We start from the raw sequence: 24,138 nt of genomic DNA, 5'->3' as shown, positions 1-24,138 counted from the left end.
CGGGAACAGGGCGCCCTCGGAGAAAGGGGCAGAACTGGGCAGGAAGAGGCAAGGTGGGGCAGGGGCAGGAAGCGGTGGGGCAGGGGTGGGGGTTTAGGGGAAGGAGGTGGGGCCAGGGGCGGAGCGGGGTGTTGAGCAACCTCAGGGCCCAGAGGAAGCCGGCGTCTGTGCTCCTGAGGGTTGTAATACTTTGGTCTAATTCTGGTTGTTGGCTTGGTGAGTGGGTGCTGGGCAGTGGTTAGTAGCCTGTGACCCCTAAACAACCCTAATCCTCCATTTTCCCAGATAACTTTACAAAAAAAGACGGGGTCAGTCTGGATGATCTGGTGGTCCCTTCTGACCTGAAACTCTATCCACAGATCAAGCTTTCCTGTCTTGCCTCCTGAATATTCTGGATGGAACATATCTAGGATTTTTCATAGTCAATTCAAAACTTGGCCTCCCTGAGTAGAGTGGGCCAATAGGCCAGTCTCTGTCAGTGCCAACGATGGTGCTGGTTTTTGTGAGTTGGATATTTTTCCACTGTGTACTGGACTGAGACAAATCTCGTTTCAGAGGGGTCATTAAACAGGCCATTAATGTTCAAAATGAATACACCTGCAGAGTTAAAGTTTGTAATGTGTAAACTTAAAAATCATTCCTTTTATGTAAAAAAATGTATTTTTGATATGTTAATTTTAGAGCGTTCTTCAAAAAATGTTAATTCTTTCTTCTTCAATGCAATAAAGCTCTTCAGTATATATGGTTAGGCCAAAAAGTCATCTGAAAATGCAGGTGAGCAGCCACCAAGGTATGTAAAAAATAACAAATGCAGATGTTATCTGTTATTGCCTATCTGCATCTCCATAATAAAGATACAGAGATATGCACAAAGATGGATAGATCTGAAGTATGACTCCTGCCTCAGTCAGTAGCACTTCAGCTGGTTGAAAATTTTCCACCAAAGAGTTTTTTCCAATGGAAAAGGTAGTTGCTGCAAAATTGAAATTTTCCACTAGAAAACTCTGATTTTGCTGAAATTTGATTTTCTCTTGGGAAAAATCTAACCTATATTAATTTCAATCAAAATGTTTTTTTGGGGGTGGGGTATCAGTTTCACTTTAATCTGTGTCAGATGCTGCAGTGCCTCACGGGGTTCATGTCCCTGTTCTCCTTTATCGGCTGACCACCCTGACTGGACTACATCTCCCATGATGCACCACAGCCCCCCTTGCTGAACTGCTGTGGTGCATCATGGGAGATGTAGTCCAGCCAAGCCACCTGGCTCAGAGGAGAAAGGGGGCACAAAACAACCAAACTACAACTCCCCTGTGCCATACAGTTGCTCAGGGGGACAAAAATTAATGCTGAATCAAGCCAAAATAAAATATTTTAATTGAAAGAGGCTACTTAAGTATTTATTTTGACATTTCTGAATTGAAATTTTTGGGACTTCCATATATATATGTATGTATGTATGTATAAAATATAGGTTTTTTATCCTGATTCGGGATGAAAACAAATGTCAGAAATACTTGAATTTGCCATGGGATGAAAAGCCATGGGATTTTAGGCCAGCTCTAGTCATCAGGACTCGAGCTCAAGACCTTCAGATCTAAAAAAACACAGGTTCCTAGCACTTGAGCTAAAGGAATAACTCCATTAGCTGATAGCAGTAGTAAGCTTTTATCTTGCTATGTGGACTAGCCACTAGATAGGGATGCCCCTCATTGTGCTTCTGATATATATATACTGTATACACATACTTACATTCTACAGAGCTCTTTTACCTAACACTGAGGTTGAGAGGATAGAATGTGAAAGAGCACTACCTAGGGCATGTTCTAGTATGCAATACTCAGCGAGTAAGGGATACAGGCTCTACCCTTTGTTTTAAATTTCATGTCTACTGGAATTATAACACTGGTATTTTAGAGAAATGTATATGCCATGCAAAGAAAAATATTTGATAAGCCTTTTAATCATACATTTAGAAAATTAAGGCATGAAACCAATTTCAGCCACAGTCAGTAATGGGTGATAAGAACCATACCAACTTATTGCTTTTTCTGTAGTAGGAAAAACAGAAGAATACAGGTGATTACAGGTAACTGGAGTCCAGATTCAGAATAAAAAATTTAATCTAAGAAGTAATTTGCAATAACTTGTCACTTCTCAGTCCGCTTCAAATTCATTGGTTTTCTTGGACCTTCAATACGTAAATGAGGTAGATAAATATATCCCCATTTTACAGATGGGGAAACTGAGGCAGAGGTTAACACAACCTGATATTCAGAAACGCCAAGGACACAGCTATAATGGAAGTCAACGGGAACTGCGAGTTATCAGTGCCTCTGAAAAAAATCAGACTGTCAGGGCCACATTTTCAAAACAGCTCAGCCTCCAACTGGAGCAGCACAATGGGGGTTAAACTCTGTTGAAAATCTGGCCCTAACTAACTTCTCCAAGGTTACAGAGCAATTTTAAGGTAGAACCAAGAATTCAGCCCACGTCTCCTGGCTCTGAATTCTGGGCCTGACACACAAGACCATCCCTTCCTCTCAAAACACTACAGATAACAACATCTGTCTTGCGTACACACACACACACACACACACACACACACACACACTGAAAGAATTCTTCAATAGGAGCCCAGATGCTTTATTCTTAGACTGTCACAAGTGGAGTAAACCATCTCTGCAGGAAAGTATGTGAATATACAAAACTATTAGACTCTGTGCACTATTTGAAAATTTCGTGTCAGAAAGTTGTTAGATAAATCCATCATCATCTCACTGTAATGTAATTTCATCTAATTGTTTCCTCAAAACCTTTCCAACCACATCAATCTCGTTTGTTTTGGTTATATGTGCAGACTCCACGGCATCGCTTCCATTACATTACGAATACTCCTATAATACTGCTTAGGGATATAGTATTAAAAATAAAAAGTCTCTTTAGAAATAATCCTTCCTTTACATAAAAGTATCCTCCAGAAGTGAATAAAAAATACACTCTCCATGATGTAATGAATAGCGGGTCACAGTAAGGCACCAGAGTAATCCACAGTGAAAACACACTTTGAGAGGCATATGTAAGCTGCTGGAGTTCCTACCATGCTCTGAACAGAATCTACACTTGCTAGGTAAAATCCTGACCCTATTGAAGTCAGTGGGAATGTTGACATTGACTTCACTGGGGCCAGGATTCCACCCACCCTATTTGGCCCAGCCTTATCCCCTGCCTGGGATTTGCCTTTCTTGTTAAACAGCAACTAAAGCACAAACCCGCATCTACATTTCCTCCCAAAGCTTGGCTGTGTCTAAATTTTCTCTGCAGAGGCTTCCTTCCCCCAAATCCTAGTTCCTTCTGAGTAGGGTGACCAGATAGCAAGTGTGAAAAATCTGGACAGGGGGTGGAGGGGTAATAGGAGCCCATATAAAAAAAAGCCCCAAATATTGGGACTGTCCCTATAAAATCGGGACATCTGGTCACCCTACTTCTGAGTAAAGAGCCACATCCACTTCCCTTATATCCAGGTGGAGCTAAAAAGAGACACATTCAGCATAAATTAATCAGCGTCTCCTCCCAGAGTTCCAACCTGGAGTGGATCAACTCTGCCACACTGCCTCCGTGTAACTGAAAGTGCCCACTGGTGTTAACCTGTTTTAGGCCCAAATATTTAGGCCTCATTCACAGGATCCTCCCTCCAAGGGCTCTTGGCACTGTAGCAGGGTAGAGGTGGTGGTGGGAGGGGCGAGAGTTGGCATTTTGGGGGTATGACTAGTAGGTATGACTAGCGGGACTCCACAAGGGCAAAACTGGGTTGGAGAGGAACAACACACTGCATCTGCTACAGCCCCCTTCGTGCCCTGCAGGAATCAGCCACAGCCCAGCCGGCGCAGATGTGAAGCAAGTGACAGGGTTATCTCAGAGCAATGACATTGGCTCCAGCTTTCAGGCTCAGTTGGGTTCCCTTAACAGGCGTGTTGCCAGGGCCCCAGCCAACGTTTGCTTCAGAGAAAAACAACTAGGCAAGTCTTTTTAAATAACTCTTCACCGCCAACATGTTCTTGGGTTGCTGTAACATTAAGCTTTTTATGTACATGTGAAGCACAAAGGAAAAACAACATACAATATTGACAACTAAAAGGCACTCACTAGGGATAGTACCTGAGATTTACCTTCCTTTTGTTTCAGGATTAAATAGGCTAAGCCTTCCGCCCTGACTGAGAGGCCAGTTTCTGACAGAGCACCCTTTAAATGGGATGGTCTGAAAATTGTATTTAAAAATTGTTCTAAAAAAATGGTTTATTCTGTGGATTTTCCTGCTCTCCCACTGATGCTTATAAGGGTCTTTCTACAAGGGGAAAAATGATAAAGGCCCCATGGATGCGGAGGGCATGTGGACATAGGGCCAGATCTGATTGCAGGACTGGGACGTACATGATTATAGAGGGGAGACACTGAAACGGACTATAAAAAGGGCTTTCAAACGCACAAAGGAAACACATCCAGGAGAAAAAGTGTGCTTACTTCAGTGCTACACTTCAGTTACAGCAACATTAGATCTGGAAACATCAGCAGGTACATTGTAATTGCCAGATTGGACCAGACCCATGGTCTATCTAATTCAGTATCCCATTTCTGACAGTGGCCAGCACCAAATGCTGCAGAAGAAGGAACAAGAAATCTTGCAGAGGTGGAATAATATGCTCCCCACGTTAGATCTCTTCCCAAGCCCTTGTAGTCAGAGATTGTCTTAAAACCTGAAGCATGAGGTTTAATATACCTTCCAAAATTTGTTAGCATTAAATTAGAACAATTCTATGGATTACCTCACTATCCAGAGATGTCCAATCCTTTCATGAATCTTGTGAAGTTTTTAGCCTCAATAGCATCTTGGGGGAATGAATTCCACAGTCCAATTACACATTGTGTGGAAAAAAGTATTTCCTTTTATGAGTTTTGAATTTGCCACCTTTCAATGTTACCAAATGTCCCTCCTGTTCTTGTGCTAGGAGTCAGGCACGAGGTTTTCAGACAGGAATGCAATTTTCAAGGTGGGAATGTCCCTTAAGACTCCAGTGTTTGCATTGTATGGCCAAGTGGATTTATTCCTGCCTCAGGATTTTTTCTACAGCATGTATGTTGCAGTCTATACACCTAGATGCAACGGGAATCACAAAGGGATATACTCTGAGGGATGTAATGTCAGCTCGCTTAACTACCATTCATATCATTGCAAGCTCTGTGCATGAATCAAAGGGAGAATATATTTCTAAGTGCTCAAAAACCTGAACATTTCCATTGAAAACCATGTCATTTCGCTTAAGCAAAAAAAGGCTCAATACTACAGACAGAAGCAACAATTCATACAGCGCATTTCTTAGATTAGCATTAGTAGCTACCCCTTGACATACTTTAACAGCAAAAGAAAGCCTGAAATGGATTTCCAAACCCACCTGAAATGGGGTCAGGGAAGGCAGCATGATCTAGCACAGGGGTGGGCAAACTACAGCCCGAGGGCGGGATCCAGCCCGTGGGATTGCCACCCGTGGCAGCGCACCGCTCCGGGAAGCGGCTGGCACCACGTCCCTGCGGCCCCTGGGGCAGTGGGGTCAGAGGGCTCCGCGCGCTGTCTTTGCCTGTGGGTACCTCCCCCGCAGCTCCCATTGGCCGGGAACGGGGAACTGCAGCCAATGGGAGCTTCGAGGGAGGTACCCACAGGCAAGGGCAGCGCGCGGAGCCCTCTGCCCCAGGGGCTGCAGGGACATGGTGCCGTCCGCTTCCTGGAGCGGCATGGGGCCGGCAGGCAGGCAGGGAGCCTGCCCTGGCCCCGGTGTGCGCCGCTGCCACTCTGGAGCCGCTCCAGGTAAGCGGCGCTGGGCCGGAACCCACACCCCAAACCTCTCCTGCACCCCACCCCCAACTGCCTGCCCTGAGCCCCTGCTGCACCCTGCACTCCCTCCTGCATCCCAACCTCCTGCCCTGAGCCCCCTCCTGCGCTCCGTACCCCTCCCTGCACCACTGCCCTGAACCCCTTCCCACACTGTGCACCCCCTCCTGCACCCCAACCCTCTTCCCTGAGCCCCCTCGTACACCCCCACCCCTCCTCTGCCCCAAACCCTTGCCCTGAGCCCCTTCCTGCACACCACACCCCCTGCCCCAGCCCTACATTCATGGTCCTGCATGCAATTTCCCCACCCCGATGTGGCCCTTGGGCCAAAAAGTTTGCCCACCCCTGATCTAGCAGCTAATGTTGGACTAGAAACTCAGAGAACTGGGTTCTATCGCTGGACTTGCCTTTGTGTTTGCTGACCCTTAGGAAATCATTTAACCACCACGGGACTCAGTTTCTTCATCTTTAACATGGGGGCAGTTATACTTAACCACCCTTCTAGAGCACATCAAGATGGTCAGTTGAAAGGTTTGAGCAAAGTGCAAAATATGATAATAATTATTACATACCTCTAGCTAGGAAAGAAAGGAGAGCAGTAAAACAGGGCAGATTTGTCAACATGGAAATTATTTCCTTGGCTCTGTCCTGGATACATCTGGGGCAATATCTGTTTTTGTAATGAGGCTCTTGGCACCGATTTCCTGAGCCATTAGGACTCTGTTCCAAGAGCGTTGGACACACAGGCACCAACTTGTTAATGCTAAGATCTAATTCTAGAGGCTGCACTCCATAATGCATTTTGTCAGGGTGGATACGAAAAGATCTTACGGAGTAGTCTCTAAGTCTGCAGCATACAGTTCCCGGGGATGCCACTATCTAACTACATTGTTACCTCTATTTTCAACAGTAAGATATAGCTTTATTTAGCTTGATCAGTTACAGAGCAAAGCCTGCAACTGTGGTGGCATTATAGCTACCAAACCTTTCTGCCACACTTTTCCAGAGAGCGAGAGAGAGAGAGAGAGAGTCAGATTCTGCTGTGGCATTTTAGAGTAAGAGCTGTCCATATTCAGTATCCACTATAGGCACATGCATGATTAATTATGCACACATGCTCAATGTGAGTCGTTAGTGCTCTCATGTGAAGGTTACTACTTTTTCAGCACACCCAGAGAAATGCCAGTCAAATGTGGCAGGCATACACATTTTAAATGTTTTTATTTACCGCACATTCATATATCAACAATTAAAATATTTGTATACTGTTTTATTCATAGGAAACAGCCAATAGATATGTCAATCAGGTTACTTAGAGAAAGATTAAAGTTATACTTCCAGTTAACTTTGATGAGACAAGAGAGTCTGACCATGCTAATCTAACTCATTAGTGTGTATCAGTTTCAATCACAGTCTGAGTTTGGTACATCTTTGCTAGGAAACAAATACACAATGCTTAGACAGACTAGGATTGAAACAATACAGCCTGATGAAATCAAATTAGCAATTTACCTACAAATAGGCCAACTGCACTGAAACCCATAAAAAGGTGCTACATGGTGCAAATATCACTCCAAAGATAGGGCTGAGAGGTCTTCAGAAACCTACCTGCTCAGCGAGCTTGTCCTGTAAATTTTTAAGGGCAGGCCGATGGGGTGGCAGAACTGTATACAAAGATCACTTCTCAGACTGGCATACTTGTGAAAAGGAAAAGAGCTGAACGAAAATTCATGGAAAATAAGCAGGGGTAGTAGGGAACGCATTTTAAAATGTGCTAATTGTCCATATTGCAATGGGCCATTCCATCTGAAACAGATATACAGTATAAATATTACCTCCGCACATACACCCTTTATTTATATACGCAAAACATCTTTCGTTTTCCCTCACTCTGTCTCCAGAGACTCCCTGAACCCAAGGCATGTCAGTGGTGTTACATGATGTATCTCAGTTCTCTCTCTGACGGTCTCTATTTATAGTTTTCAAATGTTGGCAGGTGTCTCTCTCTCTCTAATTGGGGTCAGACTTAAAAAAACAACAACAACGAAACATCACACACAAACATGAGCTCAGCAGCATTCAGGCAGGCTGCACGGGGGAGACTTTCTGAGGCACCAGAAGCACTTGGGTGCATGGTTTCCAGCAACAGTCAATGGGAACTAAGCACTTAACCCCCACCTGCGCCTTTCCAAGTCTCCCATGGGCCACAAGAACACCCACACTTTTAGTAGGAAGCATTAACAAAGAAACAAGAGTTCAGGAAAGGAGAGAAACCCTCCTGCTTCAGGGCTTAAGCCAACCCTGAACCACTGTCAGAGACAGGATACTGGGCTAGATGGACCATGGGGCAGACCCAATCTGGCAATTCTGATCTTCCTATCCAAGCAAAAAGAATTCTAATATGCATGTGGTTTTATTTTTGTCCTGGGAGACTGTTTCTCCTCACTTGTGCTCAGGGCTGGCTCCAGGCACCAGCCCAGCAAGCAGGTGCTTGGGGCGGCCAAGGGGAAGGGGCGGCACGTCGGGCTCTTCGGCGGCGGGTCCCTCGGTCCCTTTTGGAGGAAAGGACCTGCCGCCAAATTGCCGCCGAAGAAGAAAGCAGCGCGGTGGAGCTGTCGCCGATCGCGGCTTTTTTTTTCTTCTTCTTGCCGCTTGGGCAGCAAAAACCCTGGAGCCAGCCCTGCTTGTGCTGCTGTATCTCCACTGACTGCAAGGGACTGGTTCCAGGCGATCACCAGTACAAGATGTTGTCTGCATTGGGGATCCACCCCAATTACGAGGACCAGTGCTGCTTTCCCCAGTTTCAAGCACTGTTGCACTGTTTATCCTGGTGGCGATTGTGCACACTAGAAGTTTGCACTCAGGCCGCTATTCTGATAGCTAGTTAAAATCCCTATCAAAGACAACCGCTTGAATTTAGAGGATAATTTGGCTCCAAAAGCATGTCTACTTTTCTCCACAGTCTGGTCACAGAGACAGGGATCTTAGGCAAAAGGCCTATGCTACAAGCTTGGAGGTTTCCAAGTAGAGCTTTATATAAGGTGCCTTCCCTTGATATAGTTCCGATGGTTACCATACAGATATTACAAACAGCAAAGTAACTCATAGTAGCATTCGCATGTTCAATTTTAAAAATACACCTCTCTCAAAAGCCTAACTGCGGCTTTGCTTCTTCAGTGAGGATGCCAAAAGAGGGACGAAACAAACCGAGCATTAAAGTCTTTCCTGCTAGCAGTAAAACTAACAAGCTGACTGCAGGGAATATTGTATGCAAGACAGGAGCTCAGCTAGCCATTTGCAATTGGTACAGCAGTGTTAGTATATCTTCCCCCCACCCCCGAAAGACTGTCGGGTAGTGCAGCCAACAGCGTCGCCTGGGGCCCGTAGGTGAGATGGCAGGGTAATTGACACTTCGGTGGATGTGACAGAAGCGCCTTGGGCAAGGGTGGGCTGGAGGATGAGGTGCAGGCAGGAACCAGGTGGCTAATGCAAACGGAGGTGCGTACACTCTCACTGGCTGTTGCTACGTAGGGCAAGCAGGAGTAAGGGTGACTAATGTCAGTGTCTCAGTTAAAGGTGCCTCCTGCCCAATTTAAGTCCGGTTTAGGACTGACTTCCAGACAGTCTGCAGTGTCCACACGTGTCAAAGGCCCAGACTGGCAGTTGGCTACAATGGAGCCCTGGTGTCTGACCCACAACAGGAACTGGCAAACCACTGGATGATCCTACGGCTAGTGCAGGAGTGACACCATTGGCAGTATCTGGTGTTCAGAGGTAAATCATGTGCCATTTGGGTTTATAACCCAACTCGCCCCCTTTTTTTTTTGGCCTGATCACTGGTGCACTAAATGACTGTGTTTGCATGGCTCTCTGATCGTCTCGCTCTGTAGATTTTTAAGCCAATCTCACGGTTTTGGGGGGTGGGGGAGACATGACAAGATTTTTGAGTGCGTGGGGTTGGCCACAATGATTTCAGATAGTTTAGCTGTGCAGTGGAAGCATATGAGTAAAGCTGTCCACACGGGATTCGGGCATGACCTTGGCAATTTCACTCGTCGATCCAGCTGGAGCAGGGACCTTTGTTCAGATGTCACTCTCGGGCTCTAGGAAATGCTACAGAGTACACTGCTTTTTGCATCTCCTAGCAGGTGGGTTCTGGTCAGCAATCCTGTTTTACAAGTAACTATCTGCTCCATCAATCCAGAGTGAGTGCATTAAGTGGTGTTCCTAAACAACAACCAGGGATTATTCAGGGAGCGAAAGTAGGCTAGAATGAATGGAAATACAGGGTAATAAAAACAAATGCTAAACTTCCTACTTGGGCAAGCTAACTTTACGCTGAAGTCACTTGGAAAGTAACTCCCTTTCCAAGGTCGATGGATCAACACTGCGGGTCAAGGAAAAACCATTGCTCAGATGTATCTGAGAACACTGCTGCAAGAAAAAACAACAGTCTGGGTAATTCAGTTTGCCTCTCAACTACTGATCAATCTGAGAAACTATTTTCCTTGAGAAACGTGTCTTAACAATGCACGGAATAACTTTTGTATCACACCCACAGACAAACACACAGTTTAGGGATTGATGATACCCATAGAAATTTACAAAGAATCCAGGGCCCATCACTATGGGTCCTATCACGGTGAAAATAATCATTTTCTGCCATTTTCTGGAGCATTTCCTGCTCCTTGAGACAATCTCAAGACTAATCAGAAAACCACATATCATTTGTGCCATTTTTTAAACTGCTGAGGCAGACACCAACATGTCCTACAGTCTGGCTACAGCAGCATGGTGCAGTTTGTGGTCAGAAGCACTTCAGCACACAAAGGAAATCTGCCAAGTCTTATTGGGTTACATATTTATGGCCCTGTGGTCATGGGACTGCAGAGTACACCCTGAACCAGGATATGCTTTGGGTTGCCCTGCCCATTTGCTACTTAAGTCCTTCTTCGGTAGAGTCTCTGCCAAGAAGCCATGTTATTAACCAGAGCTGTAATGCTGATTAGATCCTTTTTCATTGTCACACATTTCTCACTCTCTCTTTTTTTTTTTTAAATGACAGATGAAAAAGGGGGGAAAAGGAGAGAATTAATTTAGTCAGGAGGGGGAAACACGGCACAGAAAATAACCCCCATCTTGAAAATGGAAATGCCAAGATCATCTGAACTAGGAGAACAGAAAATGGTGCAAAATTCATCTTTACTGGGCACAAATTACCAAAACGAGGGGAGAAAGTGATAAAATCATTTCGTTCTCCATACAGTGGGGAGGCCAAGATCTCAGTCTTCCTTGGAAATAGCTTGGAGGGTATTTTTACTCTGTAGTGAATGTCCTATTGGTCCCTGTTGCAGAGTCTGCATTCAGAGGATCCCTAAATATTCCATCTAAGGTTAAGTCTCCGCTGCCAAAAAGACGGAGGAATCAGGACATAAATAATATGCGTTAGCTGTCCTGCTGTACAATCCTAGCGGAGAGGAGGCCGTGTTTATCACGAGGTAGCTAGATGAGGACAGCACTGTTCCTTGCCCGTGGCTGACCTCACCTAGTTACCTCGTGATAAACACTACAGGTGCCTTGTCTCCACTAGCATTTTACAGGAGGATAGGGAACTTGAGTTAGTTATCCTGCAGTAAAAACTCACCTCTTTTAGCAGTGAAGACAAAGCCGTAGTTAATCAAACCAGGCTGGTTCAGACAAAGGAGATGCAATTACAAGTTGGATGGACCACAGCAAAGCTGCAAACTATGGTCAGTGAACCTCAAAGGGTTCATAGATTCTAAAGGCAGAAGGAACCATTGTGATTATGTAGTCTGGCCTCCGGTAGAACAGAGGCTATAGAACTTCCCCAGAATCATTCCTAGAGCAAATTCTCACACAGAGGAACAAAGAACTGCCTGAGCTCGAATTTAAAGCCTACAAGCGCGATCTCCTTCCAATTCCATTTGTTTCTCCTCTTATCTCACCTCCCTCCATACCTCACCATGCATTCCCGCCCCCTCTTCACCACCCACTGTCCCTTTACAGGCAGGCAGAGGGGACTGAGAAAGGGGGAAGAATGGAGTGGAAGCCCAGAGACCCTTACCTGCCCAGCCAGTGGTACCACAAGCAGCAAGGATTAGAATCATAGAATCATAGACTTTAAGGTCAGAAGGGACCATTATGATCACCTAGTCTGACCTCCTGCACAATGCAGGCCACAGAATCTCACCCACCCAACTCCTGTATCAAACCTGTGTCTTAGCCATTGAAGTCCTCAAATCATGGTTTAAAGACTTCAAGGTGCAGAGAATCCTCCAGCAAGTGACCTGTGCCCCACGCTGCAGAGGAAGGCGAAAAAACCCCATTATTAAGTAGTAAATCCTTTCTCCCTTAACTCATGGAGTGGTCCCATTGGGGTCAGGCATGAGTGAGAGTAGTAGGATTTGGTTATTGCTTAGCCTTATTAGCTTCACAACAGTGCACAGGTCACAGACAATCCAGCACAATCTCAACAAGCAAGTTTGCATAAAATGTTCACCCCCTGTGCATCTGAAATTCAAATACTAATATGATTTCCTACAGGATGCACTGACGTGTGCTTCCCCTCTATACTGGCAAGCTGACAGTATAAAGGCAAAGATAATGACAGCAAAATGGCGCATGAGGTACTATCAAAGACTAGATCCCCCGAGATGGGGAGGGACCCTTACCTGACACGCATTGTACAGCAGCTGATGCTCAAATTTCTTGATTCCCAAGATGTTCTGGAACATTTCGTACAGCTGTTCCTTGCTGAGGATCAGCTCCGAGGCAGCACTGGCAGTCATCCTGGCCTGCTGTTTGCGCGGATCCTCTTCGCCACGGTAAATAGCATCGAATTTTGCCATCCAAGAGCTGAGAACCGTTTCCTTGCTGAGGCCGTCGATCTCGGGCAGGCTGCGCACCCTCTTCTCAATGTGCTTCTTGAAAACTTCTCGAGAGTCATTTGCAGAGCAACCCCCGCTCTGCACCATCCGGGCCACACGATCACTTTTCAGAAACACCTGCAAGGAGAGAGAGAGGCCGGAGGGGGGTAAAAGTGACTCCATTTTGTAGTCGCCAATTACTGTAAAGCATCATTAAAACCCGGTTTGTCTATATGAAGCTCTGCAGGCCCCGAAGCTAACTTATTTATACAATACTTTCCAATTCCCCATGCAGCAGTCAAGCGCTGCTAGACTAGAACGGTCACGTTTGGTCTTTGAGATGTAACGAAGCCAGACCACTAAGCAAAAGCATTTTGATGTAATCAGGACTTCACCTAATGTCATAGTCACATTGCACCAAATACAGAAATACCGCTCAGGATGCAGGAGGGTATTTTAGTTCTAGCTACTGTTGTGACAACCAACTGTTGTGACAACCAAATTCTAGCTACCGTTCTCCAACCAAATTCTGCTGTCAGTGTAAACCTGGACTAACTCCATTGAAATCAGTGGAGTTAGGCTGTTTACACCAGTCTGATGAATTGCCACAATGAGAGCAGCGGTTTAGAGCTGCTCGGGAGTTTGGAATGTTAGAGCAATGCTGGGAGGCGGGGTAGATCAGTTGGCAGGTGAAGCAGTCAAAACGTGCAGGATAAAATTTCTCTGCTGCATGGCTCTGAAATTTATCACTTGGCTAGATCCTGGCCATACAGGGCCAGATCCCTCAGCTGGTGTAAAAAAAAAAATGGAGCAATGCTGATCTGCACTAGTTGGTCCATGTGGGGTTTGTGCGTGCATGTGCACTGCCACACCTTTGCTTTCTCCCTTGGCTTGTGTGTGGTTACTCTGGTATAACATTGATGGAAGAAGCTGCCTTAAAATCTTAATATGATCCTTGCTATTTGGCTCCTTTAACCAGTCAGTATTTAAATGTAATTTTAAACGCATGGCAATAACCTGGCAACTAACAGAGAAGCATCATGGGGGCTGGAACGCTGCTGGGATACAACAGAGCTCCTGCACTCCGATCCTTCCATCCATTAGTACAATCTCAGCATGCAAGCTGGGCACCAAACTCCCCTTCCTAGCCCTAGCCCCAGAACAGAAAGGCCTCCACAGACTGCACACAGCAGGCAACCATGAACTGTCGTAACAATTTTTTAATTAAAATATAGGACTCCAGAGACAGGACACTACTTCAGAGCTGGCCACTTGGTTGAATCCATAGCACTAGGTAAGGGCTAGCAACCTATCTGTAACTGTTTCACATCTCTCATGGTTCACAGTGGGCTTTGTTTTATCTGTCTGTATGATTATGCAGAGGGCAGGCAATAAAGATGAAAAGTGTTTGGTGTTGTGACAGCCACTACATTAAAAATATCTCTTTGCGCTCTTCCATTCCTAGGCACCCCCTGTCAGCACTGACTCCTTCCCCACAGAGATGGGAGAGATTAAAGGATGAAGGAAAAGAATCCATCCAGGAGAGATAATTGCTCACACAGATCCCTCCCTTGGGGAAAAACAATACGTCTCTATCTTCGAAGGTGTATGCGGTGACGGCATTTACCCTGGAGAGTGGTGGCTGAACTGAAAATTGCTGGAAGCTTTGAGATCTCACTAACAGATGACAGAGCTGGAATGGGCAGCTCTGAAATCTCCATAGTGTTAGTCTGAGTTCCAGCCTCGGTCCCTGAAGTTGGCTGTAGTCCCATATCCGGCATGACAAAGTTCCGTTCAACACTCTTTCCAGGCTCTCACTGGTTCAGGTTTTTAAATGGCTGCCGATTGTAATGATATACGTTTACTTGCGGTATGTTATTCAGCCACTCTCTTGTGCAGCCGACAAGTGAGTATTCCCCAATAAAGAGGGGAGACAAAGCTGCAACTCAAGCTGGGTGGAAGTCTGTAGGTGTAGATTCTATAATAAACCCAACTTGGTTTAAGACAGACTTTGATTCCATACATCATGACATCAACTTATCCTTCTGTCTGAAGGAAGTGGCAGATGCCCACACTAGGCTACTGAATTGAAGCAGACCTCAGCAGACCGTCCTGCTGAGATAGCAAGAGAGACAAGATTCTGCATGTAGGAGCTGAACTATGTATGTAAAGATAGTTGTGCTTAAAGAATGCCTTCTCAAAGAAATAATGCATTGGCAAAAGAGTCTCCAGAAGCTCTCATATGCTGAGATTTTATCCCCCCTACTTAGACCATAAGCAACATTGCAGTAGTGTGGTCAAACCTTCTAGACCAAGGGGGGAAACAGAGCAAAAGATGGGGGAAAAGCTTCTGATCTTTGTAAACCAATGGCTAACTCAGAGACATCTCATATCATAAAAATAAATTAAAATAAAAAAGTAGCATATTCTACAGCCATAGTCAGAAAAGGGCAAATTCATTCCTGCTGTAACTCCATGGGCAGCATGTGACTCCTCCATTTGGGGAGATGGTGCGCACCCGGACCGGGGCCCTGCCCCGCCCCCACTCAGCCTCCTCCCCCAGAAGCCCTGCCCATGCTCCGCCCAACCCCTTTCCACCCCCTCCCAGAGGGCCCCCCATGACCATGCCTCTTCACACCCTCCCCGAGGTCCCGCCCAATCACGTGCACATCTCATCACCCCCTGCTTTCCCCCCCCCCGCTCGTGCCTCTTCACTCCCGTCCGCCCACCCGCAAGCCAGCTGATGTGCCTCTTTGCCCCCACCCCCAGATCCCCTGCCCACCCACCTGCTCTTCAGCTGGCTGCTCACACTTACCTCTTCACCCCCTCCCGCGAGGCTCCCATGTGGAAGGAACAGGGAGGGGAAGAGGGTGAGCCTCAGGAGAAGAGGATGACGCTGGTGGGGAGGCTTGGCTTTCCCTGGCCTCTTATACCCACAGCCTACATGTAACTCCATTGAACCAGAGGCTGTTACACCCAGGGTGCATTTTGATTCAGCCTCGTGAGTCTCATGTTATAAAGAGGTTATTGCCCAGCACAAGGTATGTTGGGGCAGGGGGGCAGTAGATAAAAAGAGCAGACCAGATATTAGGTGAGAATATTCTCCCTGGTACAAGAAAGGGTCAAGACAACGCAGGCCCGTGGAGAGCAGGAAAATGCTGTGTGAGCAGCAATGTAGGGGACACGGGGAAAGAGTGACTCCTTTCCGCCTTCCCAAACGAGAGCAGTGCTAGGGCTGCCTGGAGAGTACAAAGGGTTGTTTTATTCATGAAGCAGAGGGTGACAGGAGTACAGCACAGTGGAGGAAGCTGTGCAGGCAACGTGGGGGTAGCTATGAGCGCTCAATAATTAAAGACCTCAGGGATGACCTGAGGACATGGCAGGTTTTTACACCACTCCACCATGTTTCAAGCGTGGCATTCAGAGCATCCCCAGCCGTTTGATGGGCTTATGTTCTCAGATGCATCTGTCAGGGAAGGGGGATGGGGCTTTAATCCATAAAGACACGGTGCTTGTCACGGGAGTGCAAGTCCTGGGGAGAGAGAGTCAGAGAGCCTGCTCCCTCCTTACACATATGCTGAGACTAGGCCAGACTCTGATCCCAGAGTTACTCAAGTCCAGGGCACGCTCACAAACCCTTCTCCAGCTTTGCCTTTTTCAGCTGGGTAACGTCAGCAGCAGGGTGAAAGGGGACTTGGAAATTCATCCTCTGGTGTTCCTGAAATGGCACTGATTCTGCACAGGAAGTTCACCAGTGGCCACTGTGACTTTTACTTATACAGCCTATCTGTGAACGGTAAGAGTGTTTATCTTGTGGTGAGTCAGCTACGGGCAGGGCCGGTGAAGGGACGTGCAGTGTGACCTTCTCCTCGCTGGTGAAATGAGGTTACATTTACTGCTCATTCCAATTAATACAGTGACAGTTTTTAGGCAACCCTCAGAGCCAGGGGAACTAAATGCCACTTAGAAAAAGCAGCATTTCAAGAGCTTTGGCCAGCACAGATTTGTGATCAGCTGGTCCAGGCAGGAGGTAATCCATAGATGACATCGGGGTTGGAGGTGCTGGACATCAGAAAACGATGAATGCAGCAAGTGAGGCAGAGAAGGGAGCTGGGGAGATACGAAGAGATGCTGACACAATTGCAATGGAAAATTGGTTTTTCATGAAGACTGTGCATCTTTCTTTGGAAAATAAGCCGTGCACTCAGTGGGCTCTGGGATGTCCAGTAGGAATATGGCAGGCTGAGAAAGAATTACAAAGTTCTAATGGGTGTATGTGTGTCAGTGTTTATTAAAAGAAAACCAAACACCTCTTTCACTATGCAAGTCAGCTATTCCTATTGGCATGTCCATCGACAAAGCCTAGGCCTTATATGGATCAGTTCTAACTCTCGGTCTCTCTGTCAGCTACTGAGCAGATAACAGGGAAGTAGCAGAAATGAGATGAAGGTTTTCAGCTAGTTAATACATTAAATGTCATGAGTATGCGAACAGTGCTACAAAACACCCATTAAACCAATTCCTGTGTAAAATGGCCATTTATAGTATGACTTACATCCAGGCTTTTTCAGTTTTATGATTAACAATGGAAAAAGGTAATGGGTGTAAGTGCAGATGTAATCAGGTACCTAGATGTCTAAATGGCAGCATTACCGGGTCAGAACTACATTGGTGTCCAGGTAACATTCAGGTCAGAAGGGCTCACACCTGTTCATGGAGACGTGTTTTTATTGAGGGGATACAGAAGTGATGCATTTGAAGCAAGTCCCGTTTGCCAGTTGCACATGTGTAATCCCAGTGACTGCTGTGGGAGTGGCAGCATGAGCTAGGTGATTAGGCTTCGGTCCTTTGTTCCATTACAGGATCCTTGCAAGGAAAACTCACTTTCTAACAGACATTTTATAACTCGCATCATTTTCTTCGACTGAAAACATTTTGAACAAAGAATCCCGTGAACAGGAGAAAGGCCGAGAAAGTCTTGCATCCTATGTTCAAAAAGTCTGATCTCTACTCTATCGAGTATCTATGCTAAGGCTGGCTGAGCAGGATGTGGCCAGGTTGTGGAAAGCCCGTCAGCTAAAAGGTATTGGCTCCCTGCACTGCTGTTTGTGGAAGTCTGCTTGTCCCAGTGGCGTCTGCAATATTTCTACAGCATTACAGATGTTTTGCAAACCCCCGGCGCAGCCTGTGCAGTTCACTAGACTTTTCATCTAATGGCAGTGATGTAGAGATGAGCATAAATCAATCTGGTAATCTGGTATAGTAGAAAAAAAAACCCTCTTCCTTCATAAAATGATTGATCACACATGCCCAAGTCGAATGACGGAAGAGACCATCGCCACTTCCACACAACCAGAACAAGGAAGAGCAATGATATCAAACAGCCCGCGAGCTCCCCACATTTAATCTGTTCCCCTTTCATTCTCCCATGACAGAATTTTGGTAAGGGGACAAAATGCAGAGAGAGTAAGCTGCATGTTAACACTGCATAGGAATGTTCAGAGGAATCTTTCAAACCTGGAATACTGATTATGTTCTGTGCTGGGATTGTCAGTGATAAAGTTTCCAGATTGACTAAAAAAAAGAAGTTTCCCCTACACCCAAAGCAAATCCTGCGATTCTTCAGGCTATCCAACCACGGTGTTGGGTATATGGATTTCTAATGCATAAATGTAAACTGAAGGGACATTCAAGAGAAATGATTGTGGGAAACAGGCAGCAATACGGAATAGTCTCTAGATAAAAATATACAAAAAGAACAGTGGATTAGTCAGCTGGTCTGATTTATCCACCATCCCTCTCACTCTAGGACAAACACAAACGAGGTGGTTTTCAATAAACAAGTTCCTCACCATGCTCCTTAATAAAGGACTAGAAAGAAAAAGTAGGACAACAGTTCACTGGTCCTGCAGTCTTGTTACTTTGCTGTGCCTCCCTGCCTTTATATTAAGGGTATGTCTGCACGGCCGTTGGGAGATGTGACTGCACCTTTGATCTAACTTGAGAACCAACAGCAGTGAAGCCATGGCGGCATGGGACGTGTACACACCCAGGATCGTGTGTGGCTAGGGCTAGATAGCTTGTGAATGTCTACACAAGCTGCAATCACACCTCCCGGTTGCTGTGTAGACATACCCTACATTTCCAATGGAAGACACCTGCTTCCGCAAGGGAGCCAACCCCACATTGTTCATTTGGAGATGGCTTAGTCGGGGTGCAATGTTTAGCTGCAGTTCGTAGAGAGCTATAAAGACACCAAGAGACGATACAGTGGAGGAGCTCAAGAGGTAGAAAGAACCACATGGCAGAAGGCTTGTGCTTGGCACATGCTGCTATGGAAGAGGTGTTAACGGCCTGTCAATCAGCTGTTGCAGGCAAAGGTGATCACAGACCTCCTTGGAGGACATGCCTGTGTTACGCACTCAATTGATGCTCCTTGTGTAGTAACAACAGCTGCAGTCAAAGGAGAGCAAGCAGCACATAGTGCCATTGGGCCAGGCAATGCTGCTCAGAGAGGTGCATGGAGCTAACCAAAAGGGCAACACCTCCTCCTGGAGCACCCCACGGTGCAGGGAGCCTGCCTGCTGCATCACCCTGTCAAAGGATCCAACATGTACCTCCCTCTGTGGCTACCTAGATCTGCTGGAATGTGCCGAAGAGGCAGACTGGGACCATTTCTTCATACCCCCCTTTGGGTGGCTTGCACCCTAAGGTGTGCGGGCAAGGGGCATGGCCATGGTCCCTGGTCTGGAGGCACATAGTAGAGGGAGCAAAGAGCTTTCCTCCTAACTTCTTGGTACCTGGCCTTGCCCTGGGAGCACATTGGATATTAAAGCACCAACCCTTGAATCCAGGAGGGGGTATGGTGCTCAATGTTTTTTGGGGTCTATACTTTCCAACTCCTTGCTAAGAGCCAGGCACACGAGCCAGGAACCAAACACAATCAGGGAAGCAGTGTGGTCCAGTGGACTGAAACTCAGACATGGGCTCTATTCCCAGCTCTGATACCGGATGACCACAGACAACTCACTGCCCCTCTGTACTTCAGTTTCCCCGTTAGTAAAACAAGGAGGTAGTGCCATAGGAACTACTAGTTATTGTCCCTGGTGTAAACTCCAAACACGGATTTCCATTTAAAGGCTACAATAAAAAAAAAAAAAGTAAAAGGAACAGACACAGTGGGCATTCAGTGCGTTGAGAAAGGAGGTCTGTTGCAAGGTAGCTATGACATTGCTTTTGAGTTCAGTTTGGGTCAGATGCAGAGTACCCTGACGATGTCATAGCCATGCAAAAAGCATACAGCCATGTTATAGTTTCTCTAGCTCTTCCATAAAAGTTACAGCCTTCTTTTCATTTGCTCAAAGTCTCCAGACTGCCCTCGAGCATAAACAGCAGTTACATTTTTAATTAATTTTCAGATTTTTAATGTGAGGCGCTGAGCATAGTTTGCCATTTGAAGTAACACAGAACTTGGGTGTGCTGTTTCATTGAGGAGTGTAAAAAAATCTCTGGCCTTTTTTTTTTTTTTTTAATTTAGGGCACTCTCACGTTATATACAATAATCTTCCTATTGGACCTTGACAACAGTGAGTTTGGATACATGCTGAATTGATGGGAATCTAGTCCCTTAGAGGTACAAATCACACTTGGAGTTGCAGTTAGCAAGAGATGTTAAGAGTAACAAGAAGGGTTTCTTCAGGTACGTTAGCAACAAGAAGAAAGTCAAGGAAAGTGTAGGCCCCTTACTGAATGAGGGAGGCAACCTAAGTGACAGAGGATGTGGAAAAAGCTAAATGTCCTCAATGCTTTTTTTGCCTCTGTGTTCACGAACAAGGTCAGCTCCCAGACTGCTGCACTGGGCAGCACAGTATGGGGAGGAGGTGACCAGCCCACCGTGGAGAAAGAAGTGGTTCGGGATTATTTAGAAAAGCTGGACGAGCACAAATCCATGGGGCCGGATGCGCTGCATCTGAGGGTGCTAAAGGAGTTGGCGGATGTGAACCTGATGAGGTTCAACAAGGCCAAGTGCAGAGTTCTGCACTTAGGATGGAAGAATCCCAGGCACTGCTACAGACTAGGGACTGAATGGCTAGGCAGCAGTGCTGCAGAAAAGGACCTAGGGGTTACAGTGGACGAGAAACTGGATATGAGTCGACAGTGTGCCCTTGTTGCCAAGAAGGCTAACGGCATTTTGGGCTGTATAAGTAGGGACACTGCCAGCAGATCGAGGGATGTGATCATTCCCCTCTATTCGACATTGGTGAGGCCTCATCTGGAGTACTGTGTTCAGTTTTGGGCCCCACACTACCAGAAGGATGTGGAAAAATTGGAAGGAGTCCAGCGGAGGGCAACAAAAATGATTAGTGGGCTGGAGCACATGACTTATAAGGAGAGGCTGAAGGAACTGGGATTGTTTAGTCTGCAGAAAAGAAGAATGAGGGGGGATTTGATAGGTGCTTTCAACTACCTGAAAGGGGGTTCCAAAGAGGATGGAGCTAGACTGTTCTCAGTGGTACCAGATGACAGAACAAGGAGTAATGGTCTCAAGTTACAGTGGGTGAGGTTTAGGTTGGATATTAGGAAAAACTTTTTCACCAGGAGGGTGATGAAGCACTGGAATGGGTTATCTAGGAAGGTGGTGGAATCTCCTTCCTTTTAGGTTTTTAAGGTCAGGCTTGACAAAGCCCTGGCTGGGATGATTTAGTTGGGGATTGGTCCTGCTTTGAGCAGGGGGTTGGACTAGATGACCTCCTGAGGTCCCTTCCAACCCTGATATTCTATGATTCTACTATGATCCAGATCCTCAAAGGATTGTGGCTCAATACCTCTGAAGATGTGGGTCTAGATGTCTTTTTCAGACATCATGAAACACAGGCTAGTTTTGTATATTAAGAAGGTGCCTGTCAACTTTCAAACAAAGACTATCCCAGCCATCCAGTTTATTTTAGGATCCAGTTCCAATGCAACCTGAATATTAAGAATGCATTTTGTTCACTTCTGTCAAATTCCATTGTATTCCAATCCGAGGCTTACCAAGCCACATTACGGTGTGGAAACTACATTCAAAGGTTTGAATCTTATTTTCTGCTGGATACTCCAAGGCCCTGTTAACAAAAATATAGCAAGCAGATTTGACAATGAATTGAAAGTGACATGTATCATTCGATTAGAATTCTTCCTTAAATGGTTCATAAGTTTTGAATGTAGCCTTCATAAATTCTTTACTATCAGTGAGTTCTGTGTTGCTCAGTTAGCTATTTGATAAACACATCCTGCATTTAAAGGACTGACTTGTGTGCTGGATATCCCTGAACTAGTTTCCTCACTCCCAGTCAATGCTTCACAGCTCCTACTTGCCATGAGATTAGCCTTCTGCAAATCTTGACCTAACTATGAGTAAAGCGGAGTAAAAAAATTGGAATTTGTACCTCACAGGCAATTTTTCTATTTCAACCTTTGTTTTCACCCTAATTCGGGATGAAAACAAAAACTGAAGTATCGAAATTTTTTGCATAACAAAATTCTGAAAAAACTGCAGCTTGGAGATGTTGAAACATTTTGTTTCAGGTCAGTTTGACATTCAACTGCATCTACCTCCGGCGTCAGAGAGGTGCTTGCCTGGCAGACTGGTATGCGGCAATAACCCAAGAGATCTGGGAATCATTGCATTAGCCCTACCTGAAAGGGTACCAGTGATAAGATTTTTTTTTTTTGGGGGGGGGAACCCATGTGGGTGCCTATCTGCAAAGGAACAAAGGGGTTTCAGTTCTGTAGGTTTTGTTCAAGTGTTTGCTGGAAGTTAAATTATTAGAAGCTAAAAAATACATTTTTATATAGGGCACAAGTACAGTAGATTCCACTTAATAGCAACCTCAATATTAACAATTTCCAGTTAATAGCAACATTTTGCCGGGAACCAATCCTGTCCCATTGACTTTAATGGGAAAGGGATTCAGATATTGGCAACTGCATGCCACTTACTGAAAAGTGGTTTTGGAAGAAAAGCCCCAGCTGCAGGCATATTTGCGCGGATGCGGCCAGGGAAGGAAGTGTTGGAGGTGCCTTCCTTGGCTGCAGCCCTGCAAACCTGCCTGCAGCTAGTGCTCGGCTCGTCCCAGTGCTTCCTTCTAGGGCTGCAGCCCCACAAACCTGCCTGCACACAGGGACACAGGAGTTGCAGGCGGGGGAGGAAGCTGTGGAAAGGGCAGTAGCAAGGACGTGGGATGATGCAGTCCGGATTCCAGAGCTGCATGGTATTTCTCCTGTGCTCTCCGGGGCTGCAGCCAGGGAAGTGCTGGGACGTGCTGAGCCCTGACCCCGAGAGTGCAGGGAGAGGTACCATACAGCTCCATTGGCCCCCCCGCTCTCTGCAGAAAGCTCAAGCATCCGGACTGCAGTCCCCTCCCCGATGCTGCCCTGCTAGCAGGCAGGTTTGCAGGGCTGCAGCCAGGAGAGGCATATCCCAGGGTTTCTTCCCCCAGCTGCAGACTCACAAACCTGCCTTCTCCTTATTAGCAACTGCAGGATAATGGCAACTTTTTGCTGGCAAACGAGGGGCTGTTAATAAGCAAAATCTACTGTATGCTGGAGCTGGTCAGAACAAGATTTCAACAAAGAAGTGGAGAGAAACTGCAAATAACTTCACAGCATCTTGCCCCCTTCATTTTCCCCCCAGCTGGGTTTAAATAGTCTGTTTTTTCCTCTCACAGTCAGTCCCATCTAAGTAAAGCAGTTAAGCGTGTCTTAAATCCCACTGCCATCTTGGAAACATTCTCTCCAAGAGCACGTGTTCAATGAAGCAGTGATAAACTGGCAATCCCCTGGCAATACCCTTTCGGATAAGGGATGAAAATAACTCTCTGCTTCCTACCTGCCTAGAGAAAAGAGACAGAGCTGGGACCATTAGACCAATTCAGCAAAGCTAAACCAGGGATGAATTATGTGTTTCCCTGCACAACGGCAGTTGCTGCCCTTTGCTATCATGCGTGAGAGTTTAAATTCTCTTCAAGGTTTTACCATTGAATTTTTCTCCATTCCCACAATTTATAAATCAGATCTTCACCTTTCATGGTGAATAGCTTGGAGAGAGAAAGATGATTGGCAGGAAGGCTGACAAAAATAAATTACACTGCTCAGATAAATCAACCCCCCTTCTGACAAGTCTTTCTTCCCTTCGGAGGAAGGGTATGAAAGTCTGTGTTAAGAGCTGCACAAAGAAAGCTATTTGCACTGCACAAGACGTTTCAGTGGTCCTCCAAAAGCTATGACCAGAGCTGTATGTTCCAGCTAATCTAACTATTTACATATATAGAGACAGAAAACTCCTGTAACAGTACCCAGAGACCATTCAGGATGAAAACGTGAAATTCT

At 46.0% G+C, this 24,138-nt stretch overlaps 1 protein-coding gene across 13 annotated transcripts in view; it reads right to left on the bottom strand.

Moving 5' to 3' along the window:
- The window catches only part of CADPS (calcium dependent secretion activator), a 367,289-nt gene that overhangs the window by 252,200 nt on the left and 90,951 nt on the right, over positions 1-24,138 (bottom strand). For all 13 annotated transcript variants that reach the window (XM_065408642.1, XM_065408643.1, XM_065408648.1 and 10 more), the window contains exon 3: positions 12,574-12,906. In XM_065408642.1, the coding sequence (XP_065264714.1) occupies positions 12,574-12,906 (333 nt within the window). The remainder of the gene's footprint in view (positions 1-12,573; positions 12,907-24,138) is intronic.

The sequence above is a fragment of the Emys orbicularis genome, chromosome 7 (genome assembly GCF_028017835.1).
Source record: "Emys orbicularis isolate rEmyOrb1 chromosome 7, rEmyOrb1.hap1, whole genome shotgun sequence".
In the NCBI taxonomy this organism is placed as follows: Eukaryota; Metazoa; Chordata; order Testudines; family Emydidae; genus Emys; species Emys orbicularis.
This window is presented reverse-complemented; position numbering and strand designations above follow the sequence as displayed.